Source organism: Molothrus ater, chromosome 4 (assembly GCF_012460135.2).
Source record: "Molothrus ater isolate BHLD 08-10-18 breed brown headed cowbird chromosome 4, BPBGC_Mater_1.1, whole genome shotgun sequence".
Classification (NCBI taxonomy): domain Eukaryota; kingdom Metazoa; phylum Chordata; class Aves; order Passeriformes; family Icteridae; genus Molothrus; species Molothrus ater.
Window position 1 is genome coordinate 6,038,495 of NC_050481.2, and position 26,938 is coordinate 6,065,432.

Here is a 26,938-nt window from a genome sequence, read left to right on the forward strand (position 1 = left end):
CAGAGTATCATAGACTTTGTACCCAGACCTCTGTACACTACTTGGCTTTAGCTGAACTGAACATGTGCCATGAAGTCAAAATTTCTTATAAATGTATTAAAAATGAGGAGTCTCATTTTTAACAAGAGAAGGACTGAGGGTGTTTTGAGGTAGGTTGTGTGTGACTTTGATGGCTTGGTGAGATATTTGCAACTTCCTCTGGTCACTTCTTATGTGACTCTTTTGCATGTTGGGAGTGTGGTCATGATATTTTTGGCACTGAGCTCATGTTTTGTGGCCTTTCAAATGAGTCTGTGCTTTAAACTCGAGCAGGTACCTGTGTGGAGTGGCTGACATGGTAAGCTGAATGCAAATGTGTAAAATGTAAAATGTGTGTCACCCGAGGATGAGCACAACTGTGGTGGCTTTTCGGTGGCGTTTGTGCAACTGATTTAACTTGAAGAAGGGGTTTATACTCATTGGGGAATAATCTTCCGACTTTTAGATATTCTCAAGATCTTCAGTCCAAAGATGTTTAGAAATTTTGGCAAAGGAAAAATCATGCCTGCAAATTGGTTTTGTCTCAGTTCCAGTTCAAGAAACAAGTGTTGTATTGATTTTGAATTAGGTCCTGTTGTTTAAAGCAGCGTTTTGCACTCACCACTGACGTGAATTTGTTTGTCAAGATGAGCATTTTCACAAAGCCAGTATGGGGGAGCAAAGCCTACAGTGTTTATGGAAGGTGTGGATATCTCAGCTCCATGGGAAGGCATCTGGGAGTTAAGTTCTTTGCAGGGATTGCTGCTCAAAATCTGCTGTTAACTTAATAAAGGAGAATTGTACTTCATAGGGAGATCAGCTTCAGGTATTCAGCCTTAAATCTTCCTGCATCACACCACAGGGGCAGTTACCACTTTCATTTTGTCCAATTAAATTAGGCAAGACAAAACTATCTACTATCTATCTACTCTAGGAAATTATCTACTCTTTATTTTTGGCTAAAATCAAGCTTTGGATTTAAAATTTTGGTTAGAAACTGTCTTACACTCAAGTTTCAGCACTTTATCAGGAAATAACAGGGGGAGGAGACAATTGGCAGATCTTGCTGTGTTTGTGGCTTTTTCAAGGCAGCATTTGTGTGTGTGAAGCTGCATTTTCAGCAAAGGGCAGACAGACATGCAGGGTAATGGCTGGATCGGGTGCTACTCTGCGAACAAAACCTGAGAATATCTAGGTAGGGGGAGGTGGCAGACATGTTCTGTGTTTGATTTCTTCATCAAAAAAGTCTTGAAGGCTTTATTCCTGTTTTAGATTAGTTTCAGTGAGTGTTGCTTAGGCTCTCTTTCATGAAATGCTCTTTTATTTCTCTGGTTGTTCTTCCATTTTGATCATATTTACTGTAATAATGCATTTCTGCCTCCCACTCCTCCTACATGACAGCCACATACAAATAATGTGGAACCTGCTGGCTTGTTTATCAATAGCACTGGTGATGGTGTTTGTTCCACTTTGTTTTGGAGCTATTTTGCAATCTGGGTAATGCTTAAATGAGGTACATTTACTGAGCCTGGCTGTGACAGACCCTGCAGCTTTCATAACAGAAAAATGTGTATTACTGGAAAGGTAACTTATGAGTGGGTTTATTCCTTTTGTGAATTTTGTCAGCATGTACTTTAATTTATTTGGCATATTGTTTCTTTTCTGCTCTCTCTACTAGGACAATGTCTGACGATGCTGATCTGTAAAATTGAACCGTGGAGTTGATCTAGGCAGGAAAACCAAACCAAACATCTCCTTTCCCCTTTTCTGTGCTTTTAGTCTGGCTCATCTCTGGCATTCATTTTACATTGCATTCCTACAAAATATTGCTTTGATACAAATTAAATAAAAATGAATTACTGAGCAAGTTTGGTTAAATGAGCAAGGGTTTGGAAACATCAGATGCTCTTAAGCTAGAACTAGACTTGGGGAAAGAAAAAGAGAATGGAGCAAGAGCAGTGCAGGATTTAACATTTACAATACGGATGTTTGTGAAAAGCACTTTGGAAAATATTTTGAAACAGCAGTGTGATGAGTGCCTCTCTGGTTGTAATCAATCACTTAAGATTTCATTAGAATTAGTGAGTCTCATTGTCTTTCCTGAACAATGTATTTTTTTTCAGCCCCAAATGTGTTTTTTCTATGTGGGAAACTTGTTTTTAATGCAAATTAATACTCCAGCCAAACAAGTGCCTTTTTGACCTATTCTGGGTGTATCTACAAAATACTTAGGGCTTGGAGCCGTGATAAATGTGGTGGATGAGCACCAAGGAAATTCTGCACACTTTTTAACAAACATTTCCAATTATTGCAAAACCCCATAAATCTGTGAGCAGGACTGATTCTGTTTTACTTCAGGGTGTTCCTGTTCTTAAAAGCCTTGACAGAAAGCAGAAAATTTATGTAATTCTGGGCAATCCTTTACATGACCATTACAAACCTCTCTTTTACAGGGCCTTAATTCTTTGAAGTAGCTGAATTTTATCCATCTAGGCTTCAGTCTGCCAGATCTAATAAAAACCTACAGCATTACACTGCATATTATGGTTGTAAAAACTTCTGGTTGTCCTAATAACAAACACTTGCACGGGGCACAGGGGCTGGGTCGCATCTCTTTGGTTCAGGTTCTCAAGTGGAGATTCGGATTTAAGCTGCAAAATCTGCATATGACTAAGAGTCAGGAGACCTGCACAACCTCCCCCACCCCAGCAGTGTGAGCAGCAGGGCTTCTGCAGAAATGCATGTTGATGTTGCCTGGGTGTGCAGCTGGGCCACGCAGGGATGTGGGACTTGTCAGCTCTCAGCGGCTTTTTCTGTGTTTCCCTGGCTCAGTGGAGCAGGGACACAGGAAACCCAGAGTGCCCTCACTGCAGCCCCAGAGAGCTCCCCAGCAGGGCCCCCAAATCTGGCTCACACTGCACAACCAGGAAAGAACAAGATAACTGAATCAATATATTTCTGTTCACTCACCACTGCTTTTCTCCTTTCCAGTTTTTCAGTGTGTTGCTTGCTTCTTACATGACTCTTACCAACATGGATGTCATATTTCAGTAACATTTCACCTGCATCCTTTTAACGTGGGCTGCAATACTGTGCCCAGCTTGGCAAATACATCTGAAACTGGTGAAATGTCAAAGCTCAGGTGGGACAAATTAGGGCTGGAGTAGCAGTCTGAATTCTGTGGTGTTCTGGGTCAGCTTTGGGGCTTTTTTCATTCTGCTTCCTTTTCCTCATTTTGCTGCCTTTTTTTTTTTTTTTTCTTGTTGTTGTTGTTTCAGTGGAGTGTTCATTCCAGGTCAATGTTTTTAAAGTTTTATATTTTTTTAGTTAGACACATGCAGGCCAAGTTCAGGCACTCCAAAATAAGACTTAATCCTCACTAGTCCCCCGTGCCTGCTGCTCCCATTGAAATCAATCAAATGCAGCTTTCCATACTTCAACGTGATGGTGTTATGATTAAACAGACACTCATAAAATTCAGACAAGCTGGAATCAAGTTTCACATGAAACTGAATTGACATTTTTTTCCTTAATAGGATCCTTGTAATTAGTGATTACCAGATGCATTTAGAACGTGTGAAATGCCTGCAGGAATTGGAATTTAGAAAGGGGGGGGATGCCAAACACCTCAGATCTTCTGCTGGCAACCTTTCATTTTAAATTTCTGCCCTGCACATAGATGAAGCAGCATGGTTTCTATAAAGTGTTCAGCGGTGGTTTCACATTAAGCTGATGTTACCAATAAGGAGAGTGACTTGTAATTGAAAACTGATTTTCTTATAAATAGCAGATTTAGCTCTGGATGGCTCCCCTCTTCATTTCAGTGGTCACCTTGCTGTCCTTAAGATAGGTCTTATGAAACCTGTCAATTTTCAGCTCCAGCAATTACCATAATGATGTTGTTTGATCTAAAGAGAAGAATAAGGCTTCTGGGCTCCTTTCTGATCAACAAGAGGTGTCTGAGGAAACATGCCCAGGGCTGTCACCAGCCTCTGCAGCACAGGACCAGAATGATTGCTCTGGATGAGGGGATGTTGGCTCACTCTTTGTCCAATGTCTTCTTCCACTTGAGATGGAGAGGTGGTGCTTGCTTTCTTCATGTTTGGAGTTCTAATTCAAAAATCTCCAGTTTCAAGAGATTATCTTAATGTTGACTGCTTACTGTAGCAGCCCTTTTCTCTGGGAGCTTGGTCTGGGATTTTTTATTTGTCTCCCTTCTCTTTGGAAATGCAGTGCTGGAGAGTAACTTGCCTGACCAGAGGGAAGCTTGTTAGGAGCTTGTAGAGTGTTTGAACAACACACTCCTGCTCAATAACTTACATGTGGCTCCTTTTCTCTCCAAGTGGTTTAGATCAGAGTCATTACTCAAATTCTCTTAATTCAAGAGTATGAAAACTAATTGATTCTTTTAGGATGATTAATAAAAGCCTTTTTTGCAATCCTTCCAATGTTCCTGCAACTGCTGGCTGCTTTGTTCCTTGGGTAGATTTTTTGTCACAGCAGCCAGAGATTGTTGTTGCTCCTGCCCTTGCAGAACTGTCCCTGACACAGTGGCGGACTTAATAGAGGATGGTGCTGGGAAGGAGGAAGTAGATTCGTGGCTTGCTTGTCAACCATTTGTAGTTTATGAAGAACAAAATAGAAATACATGACACTGTTATCTGTTCTCACTATAATTGGTTACTTAACTTTTTCTTCTTAGCTTGTTGATTTTTTTTCTACTTCCCCTTCAAAACTCTTGTTTTTTTCTTCCCTGCTCATAATAGATTCATTGTGAGGACCTCAAAATGAAGAAGAAAAATGCAGAGGATTGCATGGAGCTGTGCCCTCATCAGTGTGTGGAGATGGAAAGGTACTGTATTCATGTTACATGGAAAACTTTGTTAAAAATTTTTTGGTCACTTGCAGTGTTTCACAAGGTGGTATTAGTCCTACTGATGACACTGAGAGTATTAAGTATGATGCAGTGAGTCCTCTGCCTTTCAGCTGGGGCTGCCTGGCAGCCACCACAGGCAAGGAGCTGACCTGACTTCAAGAGCTGGTTGTCCCCTGTCTGCTACTGTATGTTACATTTCCTGGCTGCATTTCCAAATGGTTTTCATCTGTCTGTCCTGCTCATGCTGTTAGTAGATCACTGCAAATCCCTCAGCTCTGTGTGGTGGACACAGATGCCAATGAATCATGGGCTTGTTGTCCTCCAAAGGCTCAGCCCAGCTGTGAGCCCAGCTCAGCAGGGCGTTGGTGAAGCATCCCCATCCTGGCCCAGGCTGAAGTAGGAGGCACAATGGGCTGCTTGTGGTGGTGCCTGATTTGAAAAGAGAGCAGTGGTGTCAAGTACCAGTTAAAAATGTCAGCTCTGTGCAGTTGCACTGCATCAGAGTCACAGCTTTCCAGAGGAACGAGCACGTGGAAGACGTGAACAGACTTGTGGGGCTCCAGCTGAATGTGCAGGGCAAACAGCCAGTGCAGAAGGGGCCATGGGAGGGGACACCATTCCAAAAAGGCACATTCTGAGGCCAGCAAAGTGCCCTGACAGGGCACAAACCGTTCTAGGCATTGATCTCCACAGAAAAAGAGTAAATAGAAATAGAAAAACATCTCTATTTGCCTCCCTTTGTGTCCATTTAGCTTTCAGTTCTTTCAACACGTTCCTGCCACCTCTCCACAGCTTTCTGCGTGTGTGCCTTTCAGTGGGGGAGTTGATCTGCTCAGGCAGCACGTGCTGCTTGGTGGCTCTGCTTGGCCAAGCTTGCCAGTTGATTGATTTTCATGGCAAAAATCAATTCCCTTTCCACTGGTGAGCCACACGCTGCTACGTGAGGCCTTGGGGATGAGTCTGGGTGACAGTGCCCCACTTGCTGCCTCTCCAGGGAGACAGTTGTCTGCAACTCACTCAGAGCTCATTTGAAGCCTGAGAAAGTTGGTGGAAATAATTGAATTGGCTTTCCTGAGGTTTGAAGACAGCCCAAATGCTGTCCATTAGGAAGACAGTCAATGTCTTGGTAGTATAATGAAGTGGAAGATCCAAGTGAAAGGGCCATGATGCTCTTTTCCTGATGTACAAGCTGTATAGAGTACAGGAGTGAGGCAGCAGCATGGGAACTTCCCAAGGGACAGGAATATCCACATACAGAGGGAACAGCACCATGTGATAGGTAACATCATTTAATGCAAACCTACAGCCATGGTCTTCTTGCATGTTGCAAATTTCCTGAGGGGAGTAGTCAAACACTGAGAGCCTGTATATCAGTAGCTTTCCTTCTCCTCACTGAGCAGGGATGGATTATAGGTGCTGCTTCACTTAATCACTGGGCCCCCCCCCTTTTGGTTTTCTTTTTTTTTTTTTTTTTTTTTTTTGACTTGTTTTCAGAGGAAACCAGATGTGTTTTCATTAAGAACATGCCCCCCTTTTGTTGTCATTTGTGTAATTCTTAAAATTAAGCAAAAGTATTAAGGAATAATTGTTTCTGCTCACATTAACAGCACACAGCTTCTCCAGATGTGGCATTTGACAGCCCAACAGCTGCTGGCTATTAAAAGTGCCTTAAAAGGCCCATTCCTTTGTCATAAAGGGAACAGAAGTGTAGGGACGTTTATGGGGTGAGAGGCAGATGTTTTGGCTGCATCAGCTTTGAGGGAAAGTTTTAAGTGGTTTCTCTGCTATGGTCACAGTGCTTGTTTTAACCCCTATCATACACCTTATGGAGCTCTCTTCTTGGCACTGGGGTGAGATTATTCCTAATGCCACACTGACCTGTGGGACATCTCACTCTGAAGACAATGCAGTTCTGCCAGGTACATCTCAGTTGATGCTTGGCTGGCTTTCCAGCTATGCTCTTGAAACACTGGATAAATTTTTGGGAGTGAAACTCAGGCTAAAATATTAAGCTAAAAACAATTTGAAATAATGTGTTGCTTCATTTTTTCCCCCCCTAAACTCTCTTTTTAAGTATCTACTCATAATCATCAAAGGCAGGTGTTCTATTTGTGTTTGTCCCAGCACAGTATGTTTTATGCCCAATAAACTATTTTTTATGGTGGTACATGTGAGGTGGAACATGGAATGAGTGGAGCTCAATTTCAAAAGTTCTGGCTCAAATTCCCAAGCCTAAACTTTGAGTGGAGTGTTGAGTACTGGAATAGCATCACTGGTCCTTAGGGAGCTGCACCACTTTTTAACTATTCCCTATCAGCTCTGAGCCTGCTAAACTTCTAAGAGCTTACAGGGCTGCAGCATTTTTTTCAGTAACAAAAGCATTTTTGTTTTCTCGGCAAAATTTTCTTCCTCCTATTGCTTATTGGACTGGAAATTCTTTGCTATTTTTCAGTCTTAACTGGAGAAGATTTCAATATAAAAATCCCAATGTATTTGCATAAAAAAAAATTGAAGAGTTCTACAAAACTGAATTAAAAGAGAGCAGAAGTTCTGCAAAATTACATGGAACATAAGAGAATAGCCTTGTTCTAGAGATAAACTCTCGTTTTAAAAAATTATATCCCTATTTTTATTCCTATTTAAGTCTATTTCTAGAGCAAGTTAGATTAAATATTCTGTAATTCAATCTGATTCTCCCCCTTATTCTACAGGCCTTTTTCTGACATGAAGTCTATTATCATAAATAAAGGAAATATTAGCTGAAACGATTCGGCACATTTTAAATTTATCTGACTAGTTCTTTCTCCATAATTCAAATGCAGAAATTTCTTTTTTTCCATGAATTTACTTTCTAGGCTTAGCCAAACAAGAATCCTATATTCCAAATGCCCACCCAAGGGGATGAAGCACATGTTTTACCATTATGATCTGGAATTCATTTCCCATCAAAATATGGCTCCATGGTGTTGGCATCTGGCTGTAAATCCTGGCTTAAAGCCTTTTTTCACAATTGTTTATGGTGTGTATTTGTGCTTTCACCACCACAAGAGAATGACCCCAGCACACCAGCCTTGAAATGAATATTTAAAGTAGAATTATATGGCTTTGGTATTAGTACTGTGCAATAAATGCCTTGGGACATTTTGTAGGTATGTCCATTGTTGCCATGTAACTGCTATGAGTAAGGAATAATGCCAGTTTCCAGTAAAAAACAGGGAAAGTCAAGAGATGCAAAACTGGGACTCTTATGGAACTCCTACCTTCTTATTTGAGCAACTTGTGTTTTTTCAGCCTTCAATCTATGCTGCTCAGGCCCAAAGCATGGGGCTGATGATGTTCTGGCTCTCCGCTGAAAACTGGAATTGCTGTAAAAAGTATGCAACTATTTATAAACAAACAGTCATTATTTCTTAGAGCATTACACTATTATAAATAATACCAATAATGATAAATAGATAGGCCAGTGGAGCCTAAAAACTGAAGTGGTGCAAAGATGTACCATGGGGCAAGAAGTGGAAACCATTTGAAAGGCAGCAAACACGTGGGAGAACACGTGGGAGAAATGAAAATAGCTTTAGTGGAGTGCACAGTGAAGTTCTGCATGGATATGACAACCTGAAAACCAAAGGGATCATGCCTCATTTTTTGTTCTTGGACGACTTGTCAGATCTGACATGGAAATTGTGAGGAAGGTTGGGCTCTCTTCTGGGAAGAAGAGAGCTGGGAGGCCAGCTTCCTTCATTACATCTGTACCTTCTGCTTCCACGTAAAAAAATCTTAATTTTTCAAAAAAGGAAATTTTGCAACTAACTCAAAGTCTACTAAGAAGAGTTAACATTCTAATCTTTTATTGCCTCCTGCAGTAATCACAGCTTGCTATGTGTAGTTTTTATATCTTTGTGTACTTGAGAAAGCTTGAGCACATAGAAGGGTTATACTTGGTCTTGTATGACCACAGAAAAATGCTTTTAATATTTTCTGAAAAGTTTTAATGGTGCAGAGGTGTACCTGTGAACTCCAGGAAACCAAAAGCAGTTTTGAAAGCTGTTCTGTGCAGAATCTGAATGCTGTGTGCCCTCTAGAGCTCTCTGGGGGAAGCTCTGGTAGTCAGGTCTGGGGTAACTCTTAATCATGAGTCCCCTGATGTATTCAAGCACTCAGAGCATCTCTGTGCTCTGAAAGATGTACACAGCAGGTCTGAATAATGTTCTAGCTCACCATAAAGGGATCCTTCTGATTATCAAATTATCCTGGCTGATAATAGAATGCAGATAAATGCAGTTATAGTTTCTCTGTCTAAAAATCAAGTAATTTTCTGGCTTTTGTGATAGTCTTCAAACACAGAGCAGAAATTGGTTTGTAGAGATCTGAGGCTTTTGTAGTTGTTTCTTTTACCCAGGCACAGCTGGATCCTGCTTTTGCCCAGGTAAGTCCAGAAAAAGGAGTGTAGGGACAGACAAGGGTAGGAGCAGCCAGAGGTGATCATCATTTACAGCTACAACATCAAACTGTGGTGTGCAGAGGAATGAACACTTCCTGACTGAAGAAAATATATCAAAAGCCAACCCCCCATGTTTATGGGTTATTCTCAGCTTGGTTCATGCTCTGACCTCAGGAGGTTGTGGTCACACATCTCCCCTTGCAGTGGCTGAACCAGCAGCAGAGCTGAGTGCAGCCTGCTTAAGCATTTGCTGCTGCACTCCTGCCAGATCGCTGCTCATCTTTTGCTGTCCCCAGGCTTGCACCCAGGCGTTGCTCCTTTATTTTGAGTATCTTTTTTCCTTATGCTTTGCTGCTTCATTTGGCTTAAAAGAGTTTGGAAGCCCTGGCTACTCTGCCCGAGCTGGGGGAGTAGGCTGTGCTGGCAGCCGGGGGTGGTGAATTGCAGCAGCGAGCGGCTGCTTCCGTGCTGTGGCTTTTCAGCTCTTGTGAGCAGCCTCGGAAGCAGCGAGGGCTCTGCCCAGGGCATGTGCACCTCTGCTGCACAAAGCTGCCTCAGACAGCATCAGGAGCTGGAATCCCACTGGGCTGAAGGTGCTGTTCTCCAGAGAAGTGCACTTGAGAGAGCAGAGTGCCTGCTCTGCCTGCTGCCTGAGGTGTGGGAACCTCAGACTGGCTTAAAAAAAGTGCCCCTTGCCCTGGCTTATCCAGGATTTTGCAACATTTAGCCAGTCAGAGGAGGGTTGGATGTCTGCCTTGAGGTTCGTTGTTTCCTCGCGCAGTTTTCTCCATGCTGCTGCTGGGGCTCACCTGCCACCCACGCACAGCTCTGAGCCTTTGGAACCCTCCAGCAGCCCTCAGAGCAGCTGCAGCCTCCTGCACCACCGTGGAGCTCATGAAAATGTGCCTTGGGAAGGTCTTGCTTTTAGTTCTCATGGCTATGAAAGTACAGCTTATCTAAGTACCAGCAGCAAGTCAAAAAAAACCAAAACCCAAACAACCCAGCTCTAGAGTTTTACTAGCCCTTATTTGCTGCTCTTGGTATTTTATTTCCTCTTGGAAATGATTTTGTATCCATGCTTAGTGAAAGTACATTTCTGCTACAGTCCCTGTGTTTTAAATATGAAGCATTAAATGAATCATTCTATGCTATCAATCAGCATGAAATTCATCACACTTATTTACTCGTTGATTAAGATAAATGGGTTTGTTTATTGGGCAATTTGGCAATTTTATCAATTTCGCTTGAAGAGTTTCCTCAGAACTTGCGGTTCATTCCCTGAGGATTGCCTGTCTAAACTTCAGGAAGTATAATTGACAAACTCCTACAGCTTTCAGTTTTTTCTGGTGATTCAAATAAAAAATGGTGTATTTTCTGTTGAAATCAAGAAGTAATCTTGCTATAACAGGTTGGTGATTTTTTTTTTTTTTTGAGCCTTGCAGTTTGCTTTCTGGTCATGCATTAATTATATTTAAAATTGGTTTAAGTTGATTAGGCAATGAAGTCTAAGCTTGCAAAAGAGATGAATCTTGCTTGATAACTTGGGTTGATCTAGGAGATTTAGGGGCTTGTGCTAATTGTATCTCAGTTAATTATCTAGAAGTCACATTCTACCATGACAGTGTATCAAGTGAATCAGCCCTGGTTGCAAGTTTGTTCTGTGAATTTGGAAAAAGCCCTTTTGTGCACCTAAGTCCTGTATGTCCTTAGCAGTGAGACTGAAAGAAAAGAATTTTCCCACAAAAAAAAAAATTAAGTGTTCTCAACAGACCAATTTTTTTACAAGATGTGAATGTTTTTAAAAGGAATTTTTAAGGGAAAAAAAATTGAAAATGCATGTCAGGTGTCTGCTACAAAGTGTTAGAGAAAACAAAGTGTGCCATTAAAAGACTTGGTGAACTTTGAGATTTTTGAACTCAAAAGACTTTGAGCACCTAGTTTTGCAGTTGTAAACCTATGCAGCTATTCTGATAGCATTTTTGCTGAAGCTGAATTCAAAATTCTTGAAACTCTGACTGAGGTTTAGGGCACGTGGCAGTCTTAATATAATCCCCAAAAGGGTCCATTTGGATTTTGCAGGTGAAAAGTGGTAAAATTCATAAAGGCTTCTTGTGTAAGTACTTTAAATCAATTTCTGCCACAAGGCACACGAAGATTGTGTGTCACTGCCCTGGTGCTCTCTGCTTGTGTTACCAGGAAGGAAGGAAGCTGGAGCCTGGTGCAGGACCAGCTCCGTTCTCGCATTCAGAAGAAAGTCTCAAATTCTTGTGTAAATTTTAACGTTGTTTTTTCTTCCTAAGCAGGTGTGAAAGTCAAGAGCTGGATGTTGAAATAAGGAACCTGATAGGGAAGAGCAACACTTTGGAGTCATCTGAGGACCCCAAACCTCTTGCCCAAGAGAGGCTGAGCCCTCAGAGAACTTCATGTTCCCTTAAGGTAATCACAGTGTGCTTTTGCAATGTTTATCTGCCAGGAAAGAACGTTCAGGGGGTGTTCTCTGTGGGACTTGACTATGCATGAAACTTTAGGATTTCTGAAATGATGCAATGAACTTGCTACGCATTTTTTTTCCCTGATATAGCTCCTTTCTAGTATGAGGAAGAGTGACTGAGAAGGTGCTTTAAAAGGTCAGCTAAACCCACTGGTTATTATCCTAAGTGTCAAACCCTGTAACCAGATGTGCCTTTTGAATAACACAGATCCTTGGAACTGTGTAACCCCCAAAACACTGTCATTTTTGATGCATTTGCAAGTTCTGATTTAGCTGGGAATGAGCAGAGGTGTGGGACACAAAAACCTGTGCAAGTGTCAGAAAGGCTTTCAGATGAATAGGAAGAGAGGAGAAGGAAAATGATGATGATTCAAACCCACACTTCTGTGGTATTGCAAACAGAAAATTGTAAGCCACCTGCTAAGGCAATTGTCTTCGCCTGCATTGAAGCCGTGGTTAACAAGCCTGACAGAAACTTGTTCTGGGTTTCCCTCTCAGTTTCACTGCTCTCCCCTGAAATAGCGAGAATAGAAGGAATTTCCCCGTTTTCCACAAGCTAGGAACAGGAGGAGGGAGGCGTGCAGAGGAGAGGAGTGATTAAAGCGTGAATGATCCACCTGCAAGGGGTGGCGCTCTTACCTGTGCCACTCCAGCACGGGATGCGGAAAGGAAAACTCTGAAGGCTGCACGCCGGGGCACGGTGCAGGAAATTGGTGAGGAGGTAAAAGGGAGATGACTCTCTTCTACGAAATCCGAAATTACACACAGCTCCTTTCACATGCAAACCGCCATCTCCAGAATGACTCATGACCTCGGGGCACGGAGCTGAGCCGAGCCTAAGGAGACGCCGCAGGGTCAGACCGGTGGGATTAGAAACCAGTGGGGGAGAGGGAAGCCACAGGGAGGGATGGGGATTCCCGGAGGCGGGGGAGAAACGAGCGTGGTGAAGCACAAGTCAGTGCAGAACTAAGCTGTGAAATTACAAGCCACAAATGATCCATGGAAATCGGCAGGTTTGCCTCTCTCCAGCAGAAGGAGACATGGGAGGAGAGGGTTTGGGGGATATGGGCAGTGTGAGGAGCAAAGAGAAGGCATGTGCTCACCTGGACCCTATCTGAGGGGTGCTGCAGTGCTTCATACAGAAGACTGAGGCAGTATTTAATCTGTGGTGCTTTTATACTCTTTGCATTTATGGCACTTCTTACCTTTAAAATGTGTGTGTGTGGTTTTCAGAGCTTAAAGAGGGATTCTTCATGATATTTCTGCACTACATACATGCTGGCTGGTTTTTATTTATATTTCTAAGTCAAGCAGCTTTTCACTTGGCTGGTTATTGAGCTGGGCTTCAAGTGAGTGACAGCTTGACAGTCCTGTTGAGCTTCAACAACCTCAGTGTAAGGTGCTAGGAGTACCTGTCTTGGGTTGTGGTTTGGGAAAGGAGGGCAAAGTTTTAGCACCTAGTAGAATTTGTGAAGGTTATGGAATAATATTAAAAAAACCCCACACCAGAAAATAGCGGTTTGGGAAATTAGGCTGATCAGGACTTAAAATGAGTGGCAATTGAAATGTTCAAGAGTTAAGAAAAAGTTAATAATGAAACAAAAGTGTACCCTTCCATAAGTGTCAGTCATTCATCAGGAAGTTTTGTCAGAGACAGCAGGTCATTTTCATTCTGTAACTTTTTTCTGGAGTGAAGAGTACAAATTGCACTCTGCAGAATGGCATTTCCATCCAACCTTAAATCACTTTCAAGACAAATCCATAAGTGTCTGTAAACAAATTCCCCTTTTTGCCAGGATTTTTTTTTCCATAAGAATTTATGAACTTCTCAGCACATTCTTCAGTCTGATTCCTTCAGTTACAGCTTGTCCTGATGCTGCATTCTCCATTCCAGGAAAGGGAATAGATTTGCATTTTTGGATTTACAAATTGTCATCCAATTCTTTTCACATGGAACTTGGATTTTCATCAGCAGGCCTGAGTTTGCAAATGCTTAGGTACTTGGGAGGCCTTGCCCTTAATGGTTAGTGGATAAAGGAAATCCTGAAGCAGGAGCGTGTGCTCAAATATTTTGATTTACTCTGAAAAAATGTCTTGCTCTAATTTTATCTGGTTCCCACATATTAAGACACAAATTTGCATCTGCACCTATTTTTCTGTCAGAGGGAACATGTAACTGAGCAGCACAAAAGGCTGAGGCTGACACGCTTACTGAAGGGAAAATCCCTTTTTAGCACACCTCTCTGGTGAGACACAGGGGCCAGGTTGGGGCAGGAAGAGGCAGATTCTTCTCCTGGTTCAAGAGCCAATTTTATTCTTCAGCTAAAATCTCTCATTTTTTACTGTTTTGCCACATGCCTCAGAATGGGAAAATGGATATTGTGGCAAACACTGCTGGCATAACACCTTCTGCAATAAAGCCATAAACAAAGCTCAGCTGAAACATAAGCAAAGTGAAGGCTCCCCAAAAGCCCCAAATTTTAACCCAAGTCATCTCAGAGTTAATCTAGCTTCTGCAAGTCTGCAACTGAACAATACATTTAAAAAAAATTACAATAAAAGAAAATCCCCAACAAACCTCACAGCAGATGCATGACCAGCTAGGGAAAAAAAAATACTTTGTCACTTTGTATGATTTTATCATCATCAAGGAAAGCCTCACATTTGATTGCATCAGGCCTTTTAGTGAGTCTTGATTTCACTGCAGTTACTGATCAGACAGAATTTTCAGAAGTGAGAAATGGCTTTCATTATGTCAATTTGAGTGATATTTTGTAATACTGTGACACAAGTTGTTCCCAGAATTAAGATCCAGCACTCTGAAAATGAGAACTTTTATCATCTTGTGGTGCTGAGGCTTGTGAGAGGGTTCGGTGCTGCCACAGCTCCAAGGCTCTGATCTTTCTCCCACTGCAAACTTCCCAAAGATGCCTAAAAGGCCTTTATGCTCAGGAAGCTCAGGTCATCCTAGAATACAAACTAAAATATTTTTAATTTTTCAACAGGATGTGAAAAGAAAACAAAACAACCATCTCAAAGCTGCTAGTAATAGAAATTACAGATTATCATGGAAATAAAATAGAAATTAATAAGAGGCTTCTAAGTTGTTGTAAGATGCCACTTGGCAGTTAACTTAGGAAGTGTGAGGGGCAGCAAATTCTCCCATTTACTTCCTGAGCAGCTTTTTCCATACCTGACAGATTTTTAGATTTGTGACTGCATTTACAGTCTGATTGTCAACTGGAATTTTCCAAGCAATTTAAAACTGACTATTTTGTTCAATAGCTTTAAACCAAGTGTAAGTGATTTAAAAGATTTGTGGGGCTTTTTGAATTCTGAAACCTGATGGGTCTCAACATGTCCTTCTTTCAAGGATTTCTGCATATCTCAGGTTTCTGCAGAGCTGTTGTACAACTAAGTTTTTCTCGATAGCAGTAAGCATAAAGAAATTTTGTGTCTTTATCCCTGCAATATCAATGAAAATGAATTTTGTCATCTCTTCTTTCTTTTTGGTGTTATTAACTGTTTTCACAGAGACAGGCAATGATTTTGCTTCAGCCTCCCAGTTTTTGCTGGAATAATACCACCACCTCTGAAGAGCTTGAGTTTTTGTTCCCTACTCATTGGCCTTTCTTCTATTCATATCTCACATCTCTTCTATTCATATCTTTTCTTCATTCAGATCTCAGACATACTCTTCTCTCTCCAATCTGTTTTTACATGGCAACCAGTTATCCCTGTGAATGCTAAGCTGGATGAGACAGGCACCGAAAAGTACTTCAGTCTTAGTTCTATTCTGTCCAATTTAATGTAAAATCATTCACTTTAAGTGATCATTATTGCAGTCATGAGGAAATCACTAACAGAGAACTTGGTGTTCTAATGTCCAGGTAGCTTTCCAGGAAACTACTCAGCTCTCCAGGAAACTGTTGTGACCTAAATTACAGAATCAACCAAGGTCTCAGCCTCATCCTCTCTTCAAAGTAATTTGAGCATTAATATCTTTCAAGTGGGAACTGTGATTCATGAGTGGGGCTGAGCCTGGGGTTTGCTCCTCTGTCCCCACTGTGGGGATGCTCAGCGCCTCACTCACCACATCCCAGCGTGCTCTCGTGAGGAAACCAGAAACTGGGGCTGCTTCACCTTGCAGGCCAGACCATAAAATGCAGCTGTTCAACCTGAGCTTTCTCCAAAAGTGAACTTGCTGCTGGAGTGGGGATGAGACTGGTGAGAGTGGGAGCTTGGGCAAGGGGCAGCATCATTACCCTCAAGAGCAGATGTGCAATGCGGAAGGTTTGTGATTGTATTTTTATGAAGCAGGTGCCCAGTGTTGGTGCTGTTCTGCACCAGCTAAGTGGTCTTCAGTGCTGTACCTGATATGCTCTAGGTCTAGTTTTGATATAGGTACAGATGAAATTCTTCCAATTTTTTCATTAAAATAACCTTTGTTTTTGAATTTCTCTCTTGATACACCACAAGTGTTCCAGCTGCTCCATAAACCAGGGGGAAAATCGAAAGAACCTCAGGGTAGCAGGACATATTTCATATGCAAATATTCCAAACTGGGGTTTGTATCTTGCAAAAGAGGAGTTGCTTAGTCACACATTGTGAACCAGAGATCTGGAATGTGGCTGCAAAATTTTAGCATTTCACAGGATTGCTTTACGTTCTCTAAATTTGTTTTTGGAAATTGAAAGAGGGGTTTCTACTATTTTATGTCAAATTTCACAGGCTAACTTTCATTTCACTCCTTCAAAAGGAAATAATCAACCTCTGCTGCCACTGCAGAAGCCATAGACCCAGACATCTTTCCATAATAGGGAGCAGAATTTTGGTTTCTGCTTCCCTCTGAAATCCATTATTATTCAGAATTCCAAGACTGAAGATGAGAGCATTGTGCTCTTTTCTGTTTCATTCTGACTTTGTATAGGAAGTCTGTGGAAGCCTTTTCTTTGTTAATCTTTTCTGTGAGTTTAACTTGTTAAGGCTAACATATTGCTCCAAATGGGAATCTGAGGCACAGGTTTGGGGTATTGGGTACCTTTGAGTACCCAAGTCCTGAGTGTCTTGGAGCTGGATCTGTGCTCAGGTAAGGCAAGTGGCAGAAGTGCAAATAAAACATCTGTCATTCTTCATCTGTGTGCAGCTTTTCTTTGGGGAAACAAGTCAATTTTCCAGTGTTGGTTTTCCCCTAAACATCTTGGGGTTTTTGTACGGGGATGCTTTTCCCTGTAGCTGTTAACAGATTTTGCTAGTGCTCCTTTACAAGCGTGACTCACTCATTTTTCTGTTCTGATAGTTCACTCTTAGTGTCAATAATTGTTGTAATTACTCAAGTCCTTTTTTATAACTGGAAGCAGGGATAGAAAAGCCTGTCCTCTTATTTACTGAAAAAGCAAATACCCTTCCTTCCCTTAGATGCAACTTCCTCTCTGGGGGGAACTGGCCAGGCAGTTGTGATTTCCATGCACACAAAGCTGAGAGCTGCCTTGCCTGGCACATTAGTCATAGGCATTGTGCTTCATCCATTCTGGGAAGCCCCAGCCAGGAAGGAGGAAAAGGTTAAAATCAGAATTCCACCATTACTTTCTGGACCGTGGCTGCTCCCACGGGCAGCACTCTTGGATCTTCTGGGTCTGAAAGAAATTGTCTTGCTCTTTTAGCCAACATAAAATCTGTTTCATTGCTCTTCTTCCTCCAAAGAGCCACAGTGAAGGAAGCACTCCAGGCCAGCTTGGATGCACCTGGGCAGGTGGGAGTGACATGGAAGCTCCAGCAGAACCATTGCAGGTAAGTGGCTGTGTTGGCTGTTCTCTGAAGTGTTTTCTGATTAACAGGAGCTGGTGCAGGTCACTTTGTACATTGACGATTATGGGCTGATATTCGTGCTCTACTAGGTTTTTCTGAGTTATTTAAACTGTGTAAGAGTGGATGGAAATGTTAGAATTATTTTTGCAGATAGCATTCTTCAAAATAAGCCCTTTCCTAATGGGGTTTTTTGCCCTCCAAAAGTTGCACAAAGGGTGCAAAGTGGTTCATTTGAGTGACCCCATAACTTCTGTGAGCAGTATTTGGGCTAGTTAGTGCCTAGTGCATGTGTAGTTGTTAGATTTGTGAGTTGTCCTATTCACTTGATTACTATTCTTAAGCATGGTTGTCAATATATGCCTAAGGCCCAGATGCTGAAAGCAATTCAGCATGGGAATAACTCCATTAGCTGCCAGGTATTTCTTCAGATAGTCTAAATTAAACGTGTCAGTGAGCTACAAGAAGAGGGATTAAGTGTTTTCTGGCTTGCAAGTCAGGGCTCCACATCAGAGTTCAGCAGGACTGGCCATGGGGCAAATATGTGGTTGGCATTTTTGCCTTTGAAAAGACACAGCAAAACTGTCCTTTGATCTTCATTGGTATTCAGCATTAAATTCTGTATCTACAGAAAATTTATTCCAGACCTCAGAAGTGCTCACACCATTATTCTTGTTTTTCATACAGTGGTTGAGAATTTAGGGAGGGAAACAAAAATCCCTGAGCATGTATCTGACCAAAGCATGTTCTGTTTTTATGAGGTTGTCTCTTTTTTTCCAGTACAGCTCTCTGTCTCTTGCTAATAGATCACATGTTTGTTGTCATGATAATCCACAGAAACTTCTTGGAAATTATGATATAGAACACTGCTATTATAAAAATGAGGGTCTAGCTGCTGCTGTCCTGCATGGGTGAAACTCCACACTTGAAAAAATGGAACAATTGCAGACTGATGTTCTAAGTTTCTCCAAATGGCCCATTTGTTTTCTGTGTTGCTTGCAAGCACTTACCAGGGCAATCCTACTAATTGCTCCAAGTTCTTGTAAATGAGGGGAATTACTTACACCCTCTCCAAGTCATGCTCAACTTCTGTGGCTTGTACTACTTGTTTGTATTGCCATCTGCAAGATAATTAAAATCCTCTTCTGTGTTCTGTGTCTCAGATGGTACAAACAGATAGAATTTCAGTTATTTCGGTGGCTATTTGCATAATGCTTCAATTAAAACACAGCCTGAGTGGGTTTAAAGCAGATGTATGCTCTAGAATCAGCTGCCAGCAGGTGTGAAGGTATTTAGATACAAATTTGGTGTAAGAAAATGTTTGTATCAGTTTCTTTATGTGCACCTGTCAGGGGTGGATGGGAACTTTACTTGAGAATCTTGAAGAGAACAGGCCAAAAGCATTAATTTTTGAACATTGCTTTTCTCCAGTCAAGGCACACATTACTGAGCAAAAAGAAGCCTTTATCATCCAATTCTCTGGAGCAACAGATCCTCACACTGGAAAGACAGAGACGAGAGGTAATCCTAAATATTCCCCTAAGCACATGGTGACTGATTGTACCATGCCTATGGATCTGGAAGAGCAGTGGTTTATTTAGTAGAAAGGGCAAATTTTATTAATGACCACTATTGCTAAAGGCCAAGGAACAACAAGCAGGGTTTGCACTCAGTAGTATCCCAGTCAGTGGGAGTCTTTCATTCATTTGTTTGAAGTCAAAGACCTTTTAATTGGAAATATGTTCATGGAACTTGGAGAAAACTAGCAGGAAAGCCCTTGGCCATTTAGGATTTGAAGCCTGGGATTTGTGCAGTGTTGCAAATGATCCACCTGTAGCTTGTTGTGTATTTGCATGTTTCCTGAGTGCTGCTTCCTGAATGTTCATGTGCTTTAACCGAAATGCCAAAGCACTGGCAGATGGGCTGCAAGGCTTGCCAAACCTTCAACTTGCTTCTTCTGAAATAAATGAACTGGCCAGATGATGAGGAGGTTGGGAACGCTCACTGACAGAGGATTAGAATGCCAGTCTGTTTTTGATTTACTGGAAATGTTGAAATAAGTGTTATTTACTGTGCCTTCCTGGTAATTACAGCTTTTGGAGGTGAACAAGCAATGGGATCATCAGTTTAGAAGTATGAAACAACTTTATGAAAAGCAGGTAACAATGCTGACAACTTCTGTTGCAATATGTGTGCCACCTGCTGACAGTTAAGTCTGTGTTTAAATACCAGCCAGGCATAGCCATGGTAAATATCTTGCTTGAGCTCATAAATTGAAAAAGCTTCCTCATATAAAAGTGAAGCCAATGTGTCTCAGTCTTCAGTAGAACAAACTAACCAGAGAAGCAAAATGTCCCTAAAATTGTAGGGTCAGTGTGCCCGTGACAGCAGAGATCTTCATGCCCTCCACACTGTAGTGAAAATTGCACATAACTGAGAGCACAATGAACTGAAAATCAGCCTGGTGTGCCCAGCCCCTGATCCACATCATCACACTTAAGCTGGTTCTCGTCCCATCTCTTGTGAAATCTGGATAAATTCTCCATGAAAGTTGCCCTCTGTAAGCAGAGACTCTCAAAAGGAATAGTAATTAAATATTTTCATTTCTGTTTTTTTCCATCCGAGATCCAATTGACATAGCTGTTATTCCTTGGTTTTGGCCGTGTGGTGTCATTGCTGCAGACATTATCATCAGCTGCCCTGTGAAGTTCAGTGCTTACAATTTTATCTGGTATTCCAGAACCCAAGTTGGTTCATTGACTGACACCTCTCATCTGCTGTTTCCTGCTATGAACAGGCAGTTTATAGAATGAATTCACGTGCTTATCAGGAAAAAATTCTCTCTAATATTTTCCAGAAAGTTTTGCTGACATCTGAATCATTCCTTTCCTTTTTCCCCCAAAGAGTAAGAGCAATCCAAATGGCTGTTCATCATTTATTTTGGAATAAATAACTGTTTTATGCCTCTGGCTCAACACCCCGAAGGTGCTGTGCCTTCCAGAGTGCCCAGTGCGCCCAGCATGGTGTGTCACTTGCTTTCCAGCTGGCAGAGATGAAGGCAAGGCTGGACGTGTCGGAGAGGAGAGTGAGTGAGCTGGAGCAGGAGAGGCACTGGCAGAATCCAGAGGAGAGGTGGCAAGTGCTGGGCAGAGAGAGGCTGCTGCAGGAAAAGGTAGGAGGGTGCCCTGTGGCACCCCTTGTGTGCTCTGTGCTGAGCTCTCTCTTGCCTTTCATCTTTCTCCCCTTGCGTGGGTTGTGCACAGCCCAGAGGTGAGACTGTGGCTCCTCATTATCCTACCCCAGGCTGCTGAGCTGCCTCATCACAGAACTGTGTGTAGAGAAAGAGTAATTTCCATATGAGTGGCAGACAGCACAACATTAGTGTGTGTGTGGGGGGGGGAGTAAAGAGCAGGTTGATTTCTAGTGCACAGATTTCCCTCCTCACAGTTCAGTTCAGGGTGAATTTCTGTGTGAACGAAAATGCTGCAGTTAGTTCAAGTGGAAGAGGAACAGCAGTGCAGATGTTACACAAAGCACTTGGAAGAAATACCCAAGCACTTGGAAGAAATACCCAAGGTGTGAATACAGCTCCAGCCCCCCAGGTTTTGGTATTGACAGTACAGCCTCTGGTACACGTGCAGCTATTTGAGCTCCCTGCAAATATCTCTGACACTGTCAGTGCAGTTATCAGGGCTGGAGGTGTCTGGGCTGATCAGCTGCTCCAGAGTGGTGGTCACCTCACCCTCAGAGTGCTTGGGCTGCTCTCTCAGGACTCCTTGTGGGCTTTTGCATCTCAGTTTAGATCCCTGAGCTGGATTCCCACCTCAGTAAAACCACCAGCCTGAACGATGAGCACCTACATAAAACTTTGTGCTCCATTTTAGAAACCCCACAGAGTGGTGCTTCCTGTTCTCATTCTGCTTCATGGTGTCATGTACTTCATGACCTCTGGTGAGAGGTGCTGGATGGTGATGATGGCTGAGGTTGGCCTTCTCTATTCACATGGTAACCTGAAACAAGTGGCAGTTGCATCACTTCCCGGCTCAGCTGAGATGTGAGTTAGCTGCTGCAGGAAAAGAAATGCAGCCTCCTTAGCTTCTATCTGCAAAAGCAGAACATCCATCTTACTTGCTTATCAATGAGTCCCAGCTAAGCACATAATTGATGCCAAATCCACTGAGCAATTTACATGTTTTAAGACAAACTATGTTATGTACTTGCTGAATCACTGCCTGTATTTGCTCTGAGTGTTGATTCAGAGTAAGATAGTCCATTTTTTTTTTCATGTTACTGCCTGACTTTTAATGAAAAAGAACTACCATTTCATAAAAATAAGGATCAGTAGTACACTCTCTGAGATTTTTTTTACTGCATACATGAATAATGAACTAAATGACAATATAGTCCAATTTTTTTGGGGGGGGACAGGTTAACCAGTATTGACCTTTGGTCTTAAATCAGCAATTTCTTGAAAGTTTCACATGCAGCCAGTAAGTGCTTGTCAGCTTGAGCTAGCTGCTGGATGAGTTCCTGTACTTATTGCAGAGATACCCTGCCAATCTTGCCTGGTTTTTGGAGAAAATGAAATGTCCCAGCTAACTTAGAACACAGTAGAGTCAAGCTTCCTCATGTGTAAGCAAGTTACTCAGGGGTGTTTTTCACTGGCTCAATTAGCACACAGTGATGAACTTCTGATGAGCCCAAACTGTGACTGGCTGCACAGAGATGAGCCTTTTGCACAGAAAAAAACCCCATTCCTGTGGTGTGCTGTGCCTGTGATTGTTGGATCTCACTTTTTTATTCACATAAAGCAGCTGTGGAAAATATTTGAAATACTTTTTTTTTTTCTGTTTTCATCTTCAAATTCGTATGGCACTGGGAATGGCTGGGCCCCCACTAGCATTTAGCCCTGGTCTTATTCTTTGAGCACATAAGAGAAATCCAGGTCTGGGGTAACTGTGGATGTGATTTTGATTTGCTTGGCCTGCCAGCCTTCCCATGCCTTCGTGCAACTGCAGGGAGCAGGGATTTAGTCTGGTATGTTGTCTCTGTCTCATCATATGGTAAGTGGTCAAAACAATTTCTACAGACTTTATCATATCAGGGTGTACTAATGATCTGCCTTCCAGCTGCCTCCCTTCCCAACTGTGTTTGGGACAACAAAAATGCAGCACATCTGTCAGACAGAAGATTATTTGGAAAATTGTTCTTGAAAAATGCTTCCATCTGCATTTCTGCATCATCTCTCTGTATTTTTGCATCCCAGAAAGATACAGAGGTCCTTAGTGAAGCTCTGCATGAAGTGAAGGAAGAGAACAGGCTCCTGAAGCAGAAGAATGCCTCAATGACCAGGAGGAAGGAATACTATGAGAGTGAAATAAGTCGTCTCAACAAGGTAGGAGCAGGAGTGAGCCACTGATTCCTCTAATTCTGGCATCTCTGTTGTCCCTCACCTACCAGATAGCAGCTTTTCAGTTCTGAACAACCTGGTGGCAAACACATGATCACCATTTGGGAGCTGGGCAAATGAGCAAGAACTCACTTCAGCTCAGACATGTGCATGCAGGGTCTCATTCTTTGGCTACTAGCAGGGTTGCATTGCAAGGAGAAAAATTCAGAGAGTAATTGGCTTCTCCTATGAAACCTCTCTACATGTCATGTCTAAGCCCTTCCTACATGCTCCCTCCTCAGAGCAAAGAGGAAATGGCACAAAGATGCTTCTGTATGCACCTAGTGAAAGACTGGTTGAAAAGAAAGGTCACACAGCTTAAAAACTGATTTTACATCTATTCTGTGTTGGAGAATGATGGCTTCTCCTCAGAAGACATAGTCCTGTCCTAGTGCTTAAATCCATATATACACATATTCATACCTATAATTTTATGTGTATATATGTCTCACTGAGGAAATTGTCTTTAAATAGCTACATGGAATTTTTTTTTTAACTGAGGTAAAGTAATAAATGTAATTTTGTTTAATCAAAAGATCACATAAAGCAGTGGGTGTTTTCTAACAATTTTGTATTTAATGGTGAACCACAAACACTTCCTGAGGAAATGCATTGCAGTAACCATTGCTGTGTGACTTGAATAAGTGTTTTAATAAGCTAAAGGGCCATGATGTGCAAGAGTCAAGCCAAAAACATAATGCTGCCATAAGAAAAAATCTGACAGAACCCATGATCTCTAGCTCTTTTTGAAATGCATTGACAGGACTTGCTCAAAGCTCCAGTCTAACTTTAATTCAATGCCTTGTTTGTTAAACAGCTTATATAAATGTTTTATTTTGCTGTCTTATGATGTGGCTATAATAAGACAGATGGGGTATATACACCATTGTTTTAAATGAAGCATCAATTTCATATACACTTTCCCAACAGTAATTTACTGATTTTCAGTGCATTTGCATCCTTAAAATCTCATGTCATGAATGCACATGAGACAGGAAGGGACCCTCTGTGCCCTTTTAACTTTATTTACCTGCTATCTCAGGTTCAGCCACTTGAAATTGTTACAAATTCTCTGAAATCAACTTTTTCTTCTTGTTGTGTTAATGGATAAAGCAGGGTCTCACAGTATCGTGTTCCAAATGCAGTTTAGGAATAATCTTCACCTTACCATTAACTTTTTGAAGATTGATTTTCTTTTTTCCCCCTCCATAATTCTGAGTTGTAGAACCTCTTCAAAAAGATATTAAAGGGGGATTCAAAGGGGCAGAAGAAGGGTGTCTGTATTTTCAACCTCCCAGTTTTGGGTTCAACCTTCTGAATGTATTGGCATGGAACACCAGCTTTGTCACTATTATAACCAGCTTCACTTCTGCACAATTCTTAGGGACAGCACCTCATCAGATAGAAAGCTTTCCTTTTCTATGCTTCCATGGAAAGTGCTTGGTTTTTGTTGGGCCTTGGATAATTGATACCAATCTTGGATTACTTTGGATAGTGTTTCTCCTGCTTGGCCAGTTCTTCCCTGTTTGCCTCTTCCCCCTCCAAATGTCTTCCATCCTTCCTGCTTGAGGTTGGGCAGCAAGAGGGGGCTGAGGATCATCAGCATGAATTCAACTTGTAAAAGGGATAAAGTCAGGGATTTGTATTTTATATGAGAGAATGAAAAGAACTGAATAGTATTTGTGCTAGAGTAAAGAAAAAAATATATAATTATAATGTGTGGTTATAGATAGAGAGATGTAGGAGTGATTTAATTATTCCAGTTCAAGGGAGAGCTGTGTAGTACTGTAAAAATAAAGTCTGAGAAGAACCGTGGCAGAATTTCAGTGTAGAACAGGTAAGAGTGGTACCAGTGTTGTGTGTATTCGTAACTCCCTCTAGTGACAAACTATGGAGACGACGCAACTTCCTCTCAAACTGGAGGTTTTACTTTGTTCCACGTGAAGGAATCCCTAGTTTTAGTGAAAAAAAAAAACGTTTCAGTCAGACTTTACTGTAGTAAAGTGGGTTTATATCCAGTGTGTATAATCGAAAGTGAAAGGGAGACCTCTTCCTAATAATTTTAAAGGATATTTTTTTCTTTTTCATGTAGTGAATCTCTGTTTAGTATTTTTACTGTTTGATGTTGCAGGCCCTTCTGGACACGTTTAAAAAGCAGCACCCACCCGTTGTTGGGACTCCTCTAGGGAAGGGTGACAGGAACAGCATTGAGGAGATGAGAACCCAACTGGAAGTTCTTAAACAGCAGGTAAGAACAGCTCAAGTGAGCCTGGATGGATTTCACACAGCATAATTTTGCCTTCTCTCCCAGGGACTGTGCTTGGTAGACGTGCTGTGTGGAGCTCCTGAAAGGAAGAGCCAGTTTAGCCACAGCCCTTTGGGATGATGTTTCCCCAGGTGCTGTCATCACAGCAGAGTCCACAAAGTGGAACTGAGTCCTGGCAGAGGACCTGAGCAAGGGCTTGTGGAGGACCCCAAGCAGCAGAATGGCTCTCCTGACTCCTGGAGGTGTCCTGCCAGCTCTCTGTTAGGGGCTGAATGTCATCTAGGGGGAATGCTGAATTTCATTGATTACTGCTTGTGTTTTCTGATCCTTTTATCTTAGAAGTTGCCACTGTAGAGAATTATCCAAAGATCCTAGTCTTGGAAAACTAGAGCATTGGCACTGCAGTTTTTCTAAGTGTGAGGCAAAGCATTTGCATTCATAACCTGCATCCCAAGGACTATAGATTTGTATCTATTTATTTTTTAATCTTTGTTCTGAGCAACTCAAATACTTTGTGCACTGTTTTTCTTTCCATATGAAAGAATCAACAGTGTAGTTTTCAGAGAATTTTAACACTTCAGGTCTGTTGTCCTGGATAGTGTCAGGGTTAACATTATTGACACACAAATGGATGTGATCAGAATGGGAATTTTATTCAATGGGAATAAAATACTTGTTTCTGTCACGTTTGACAGCAGAGCCAGATTTTGCTCTCTAATGTAATGCTTGCCACATGCTGGAGAGCAAAATCCTGCACTTGATTGTACAGTAATGAGTTATTTCATTCTACACAATAAAATAGAGCAAACCAGGTTTTTTTTCCAAATTTCTCATGAGGTATCTATTTTATGAATGTGTTTTCCTAGTTGTATAAATCAGTACAGAGAGTCCAGACTTCCTTCTACATGAAGTGGAACAGAAAGCTCCAACTGGATGGAGGAGGGACTCCTGGGACAAAGAGTGACATGACAGGGTCCCACAGGAGCTTGGCTGTCATCAGCCCATCCCTGGTCACAGCAGTGGAGATGAAGGCATTCATTCCTTGGGAGGTGTCCCCTCTTTCTCAGGGACAGGACATTTATCTCAGCATAAATGACAAAACTGTGCCAAACAGGTTCCCTTGCAGCTCTAGCAGATTGTGCAGCTGGGGAGTGGGAGGGAGGTGGGACAGCAGGGAAGGAATTGAGGGAGAAAAAATGAGGAAACACTGAGAAGTGTGTAGATGGACAAGGGATGCAAGGATTTCTGCAAGTGACAGTTTTGTCTCTGCTTCAGAGGGTCAGGAAAAGATTTTTTTCTTCACATAAAGCCCTGTGCTGACCTTTTTCCTCCCCTGAGGTATGAACATTTTTCTAGTCCTTCTGTGAAGTCATAGCACTGCTTCCAGCAAAAAGAAAACTGGATCTGTCCAATGGGCAGGGCATGAGCCACAGCAAGCATGTTTTTTGGGAAGAGACTGTCAGCAGGCTTTAGTGAGTAACCAAGAGGACATGAAAGAGCTTCTGAAAGTTCTGGTGGTGGTTCCCACCCAAACATGCCTTTGCTGTTGTTTGTCAGTAGAAGTGCCACCAGCCTCCAGCTTCTCACCAGGT

At 42.0% G+C, this 26,938-nt stretch overlaps 1 protein-coding gene across 1 annotated transcript in view; it reads left to right on the forward strand.

The window, feature by feature from the left end:
* The window catches only part of TNIP3 (TNFAIP3 interacting protein 3), a 40,811-nt gene that overhangs the window by 3,834 nt on the left and 10,039 nt on the right, over positions 1-26,938 (forward strand). Inside the window, exons 2-9 of the mRNA XM_054514597.1 lie at positions 4,785-4,870; positions 11,639-11,771; positions 17,530-17,616; positions 19,063-19,152; positions 19,725-19,790; positions 20,675-20,803; positions 22,898-23,026; positions 25,212-25,328. Of these exons, the coding sequence (XP_054370572.1) occupies positions 4,785-4,870; positions 11,639-11,771; positions 17,530-17,616; positions 19,063-19,152; positions 19,725-19,790; positions 20,675-20,803; positions 22,898-23,026; positions 25,212-25,328 (837 nt within the window). The remainder of the gene's footprint in view (positions 1-4,784; positions 4,871-11,638; positions 11,772-17,529; positions 17,617-19,062; positions 19,153-19,724; positions 19,791-20,674; positions 20,804-22,897; positions 23,027-25,211; positions 25,329-26,938) is intronic.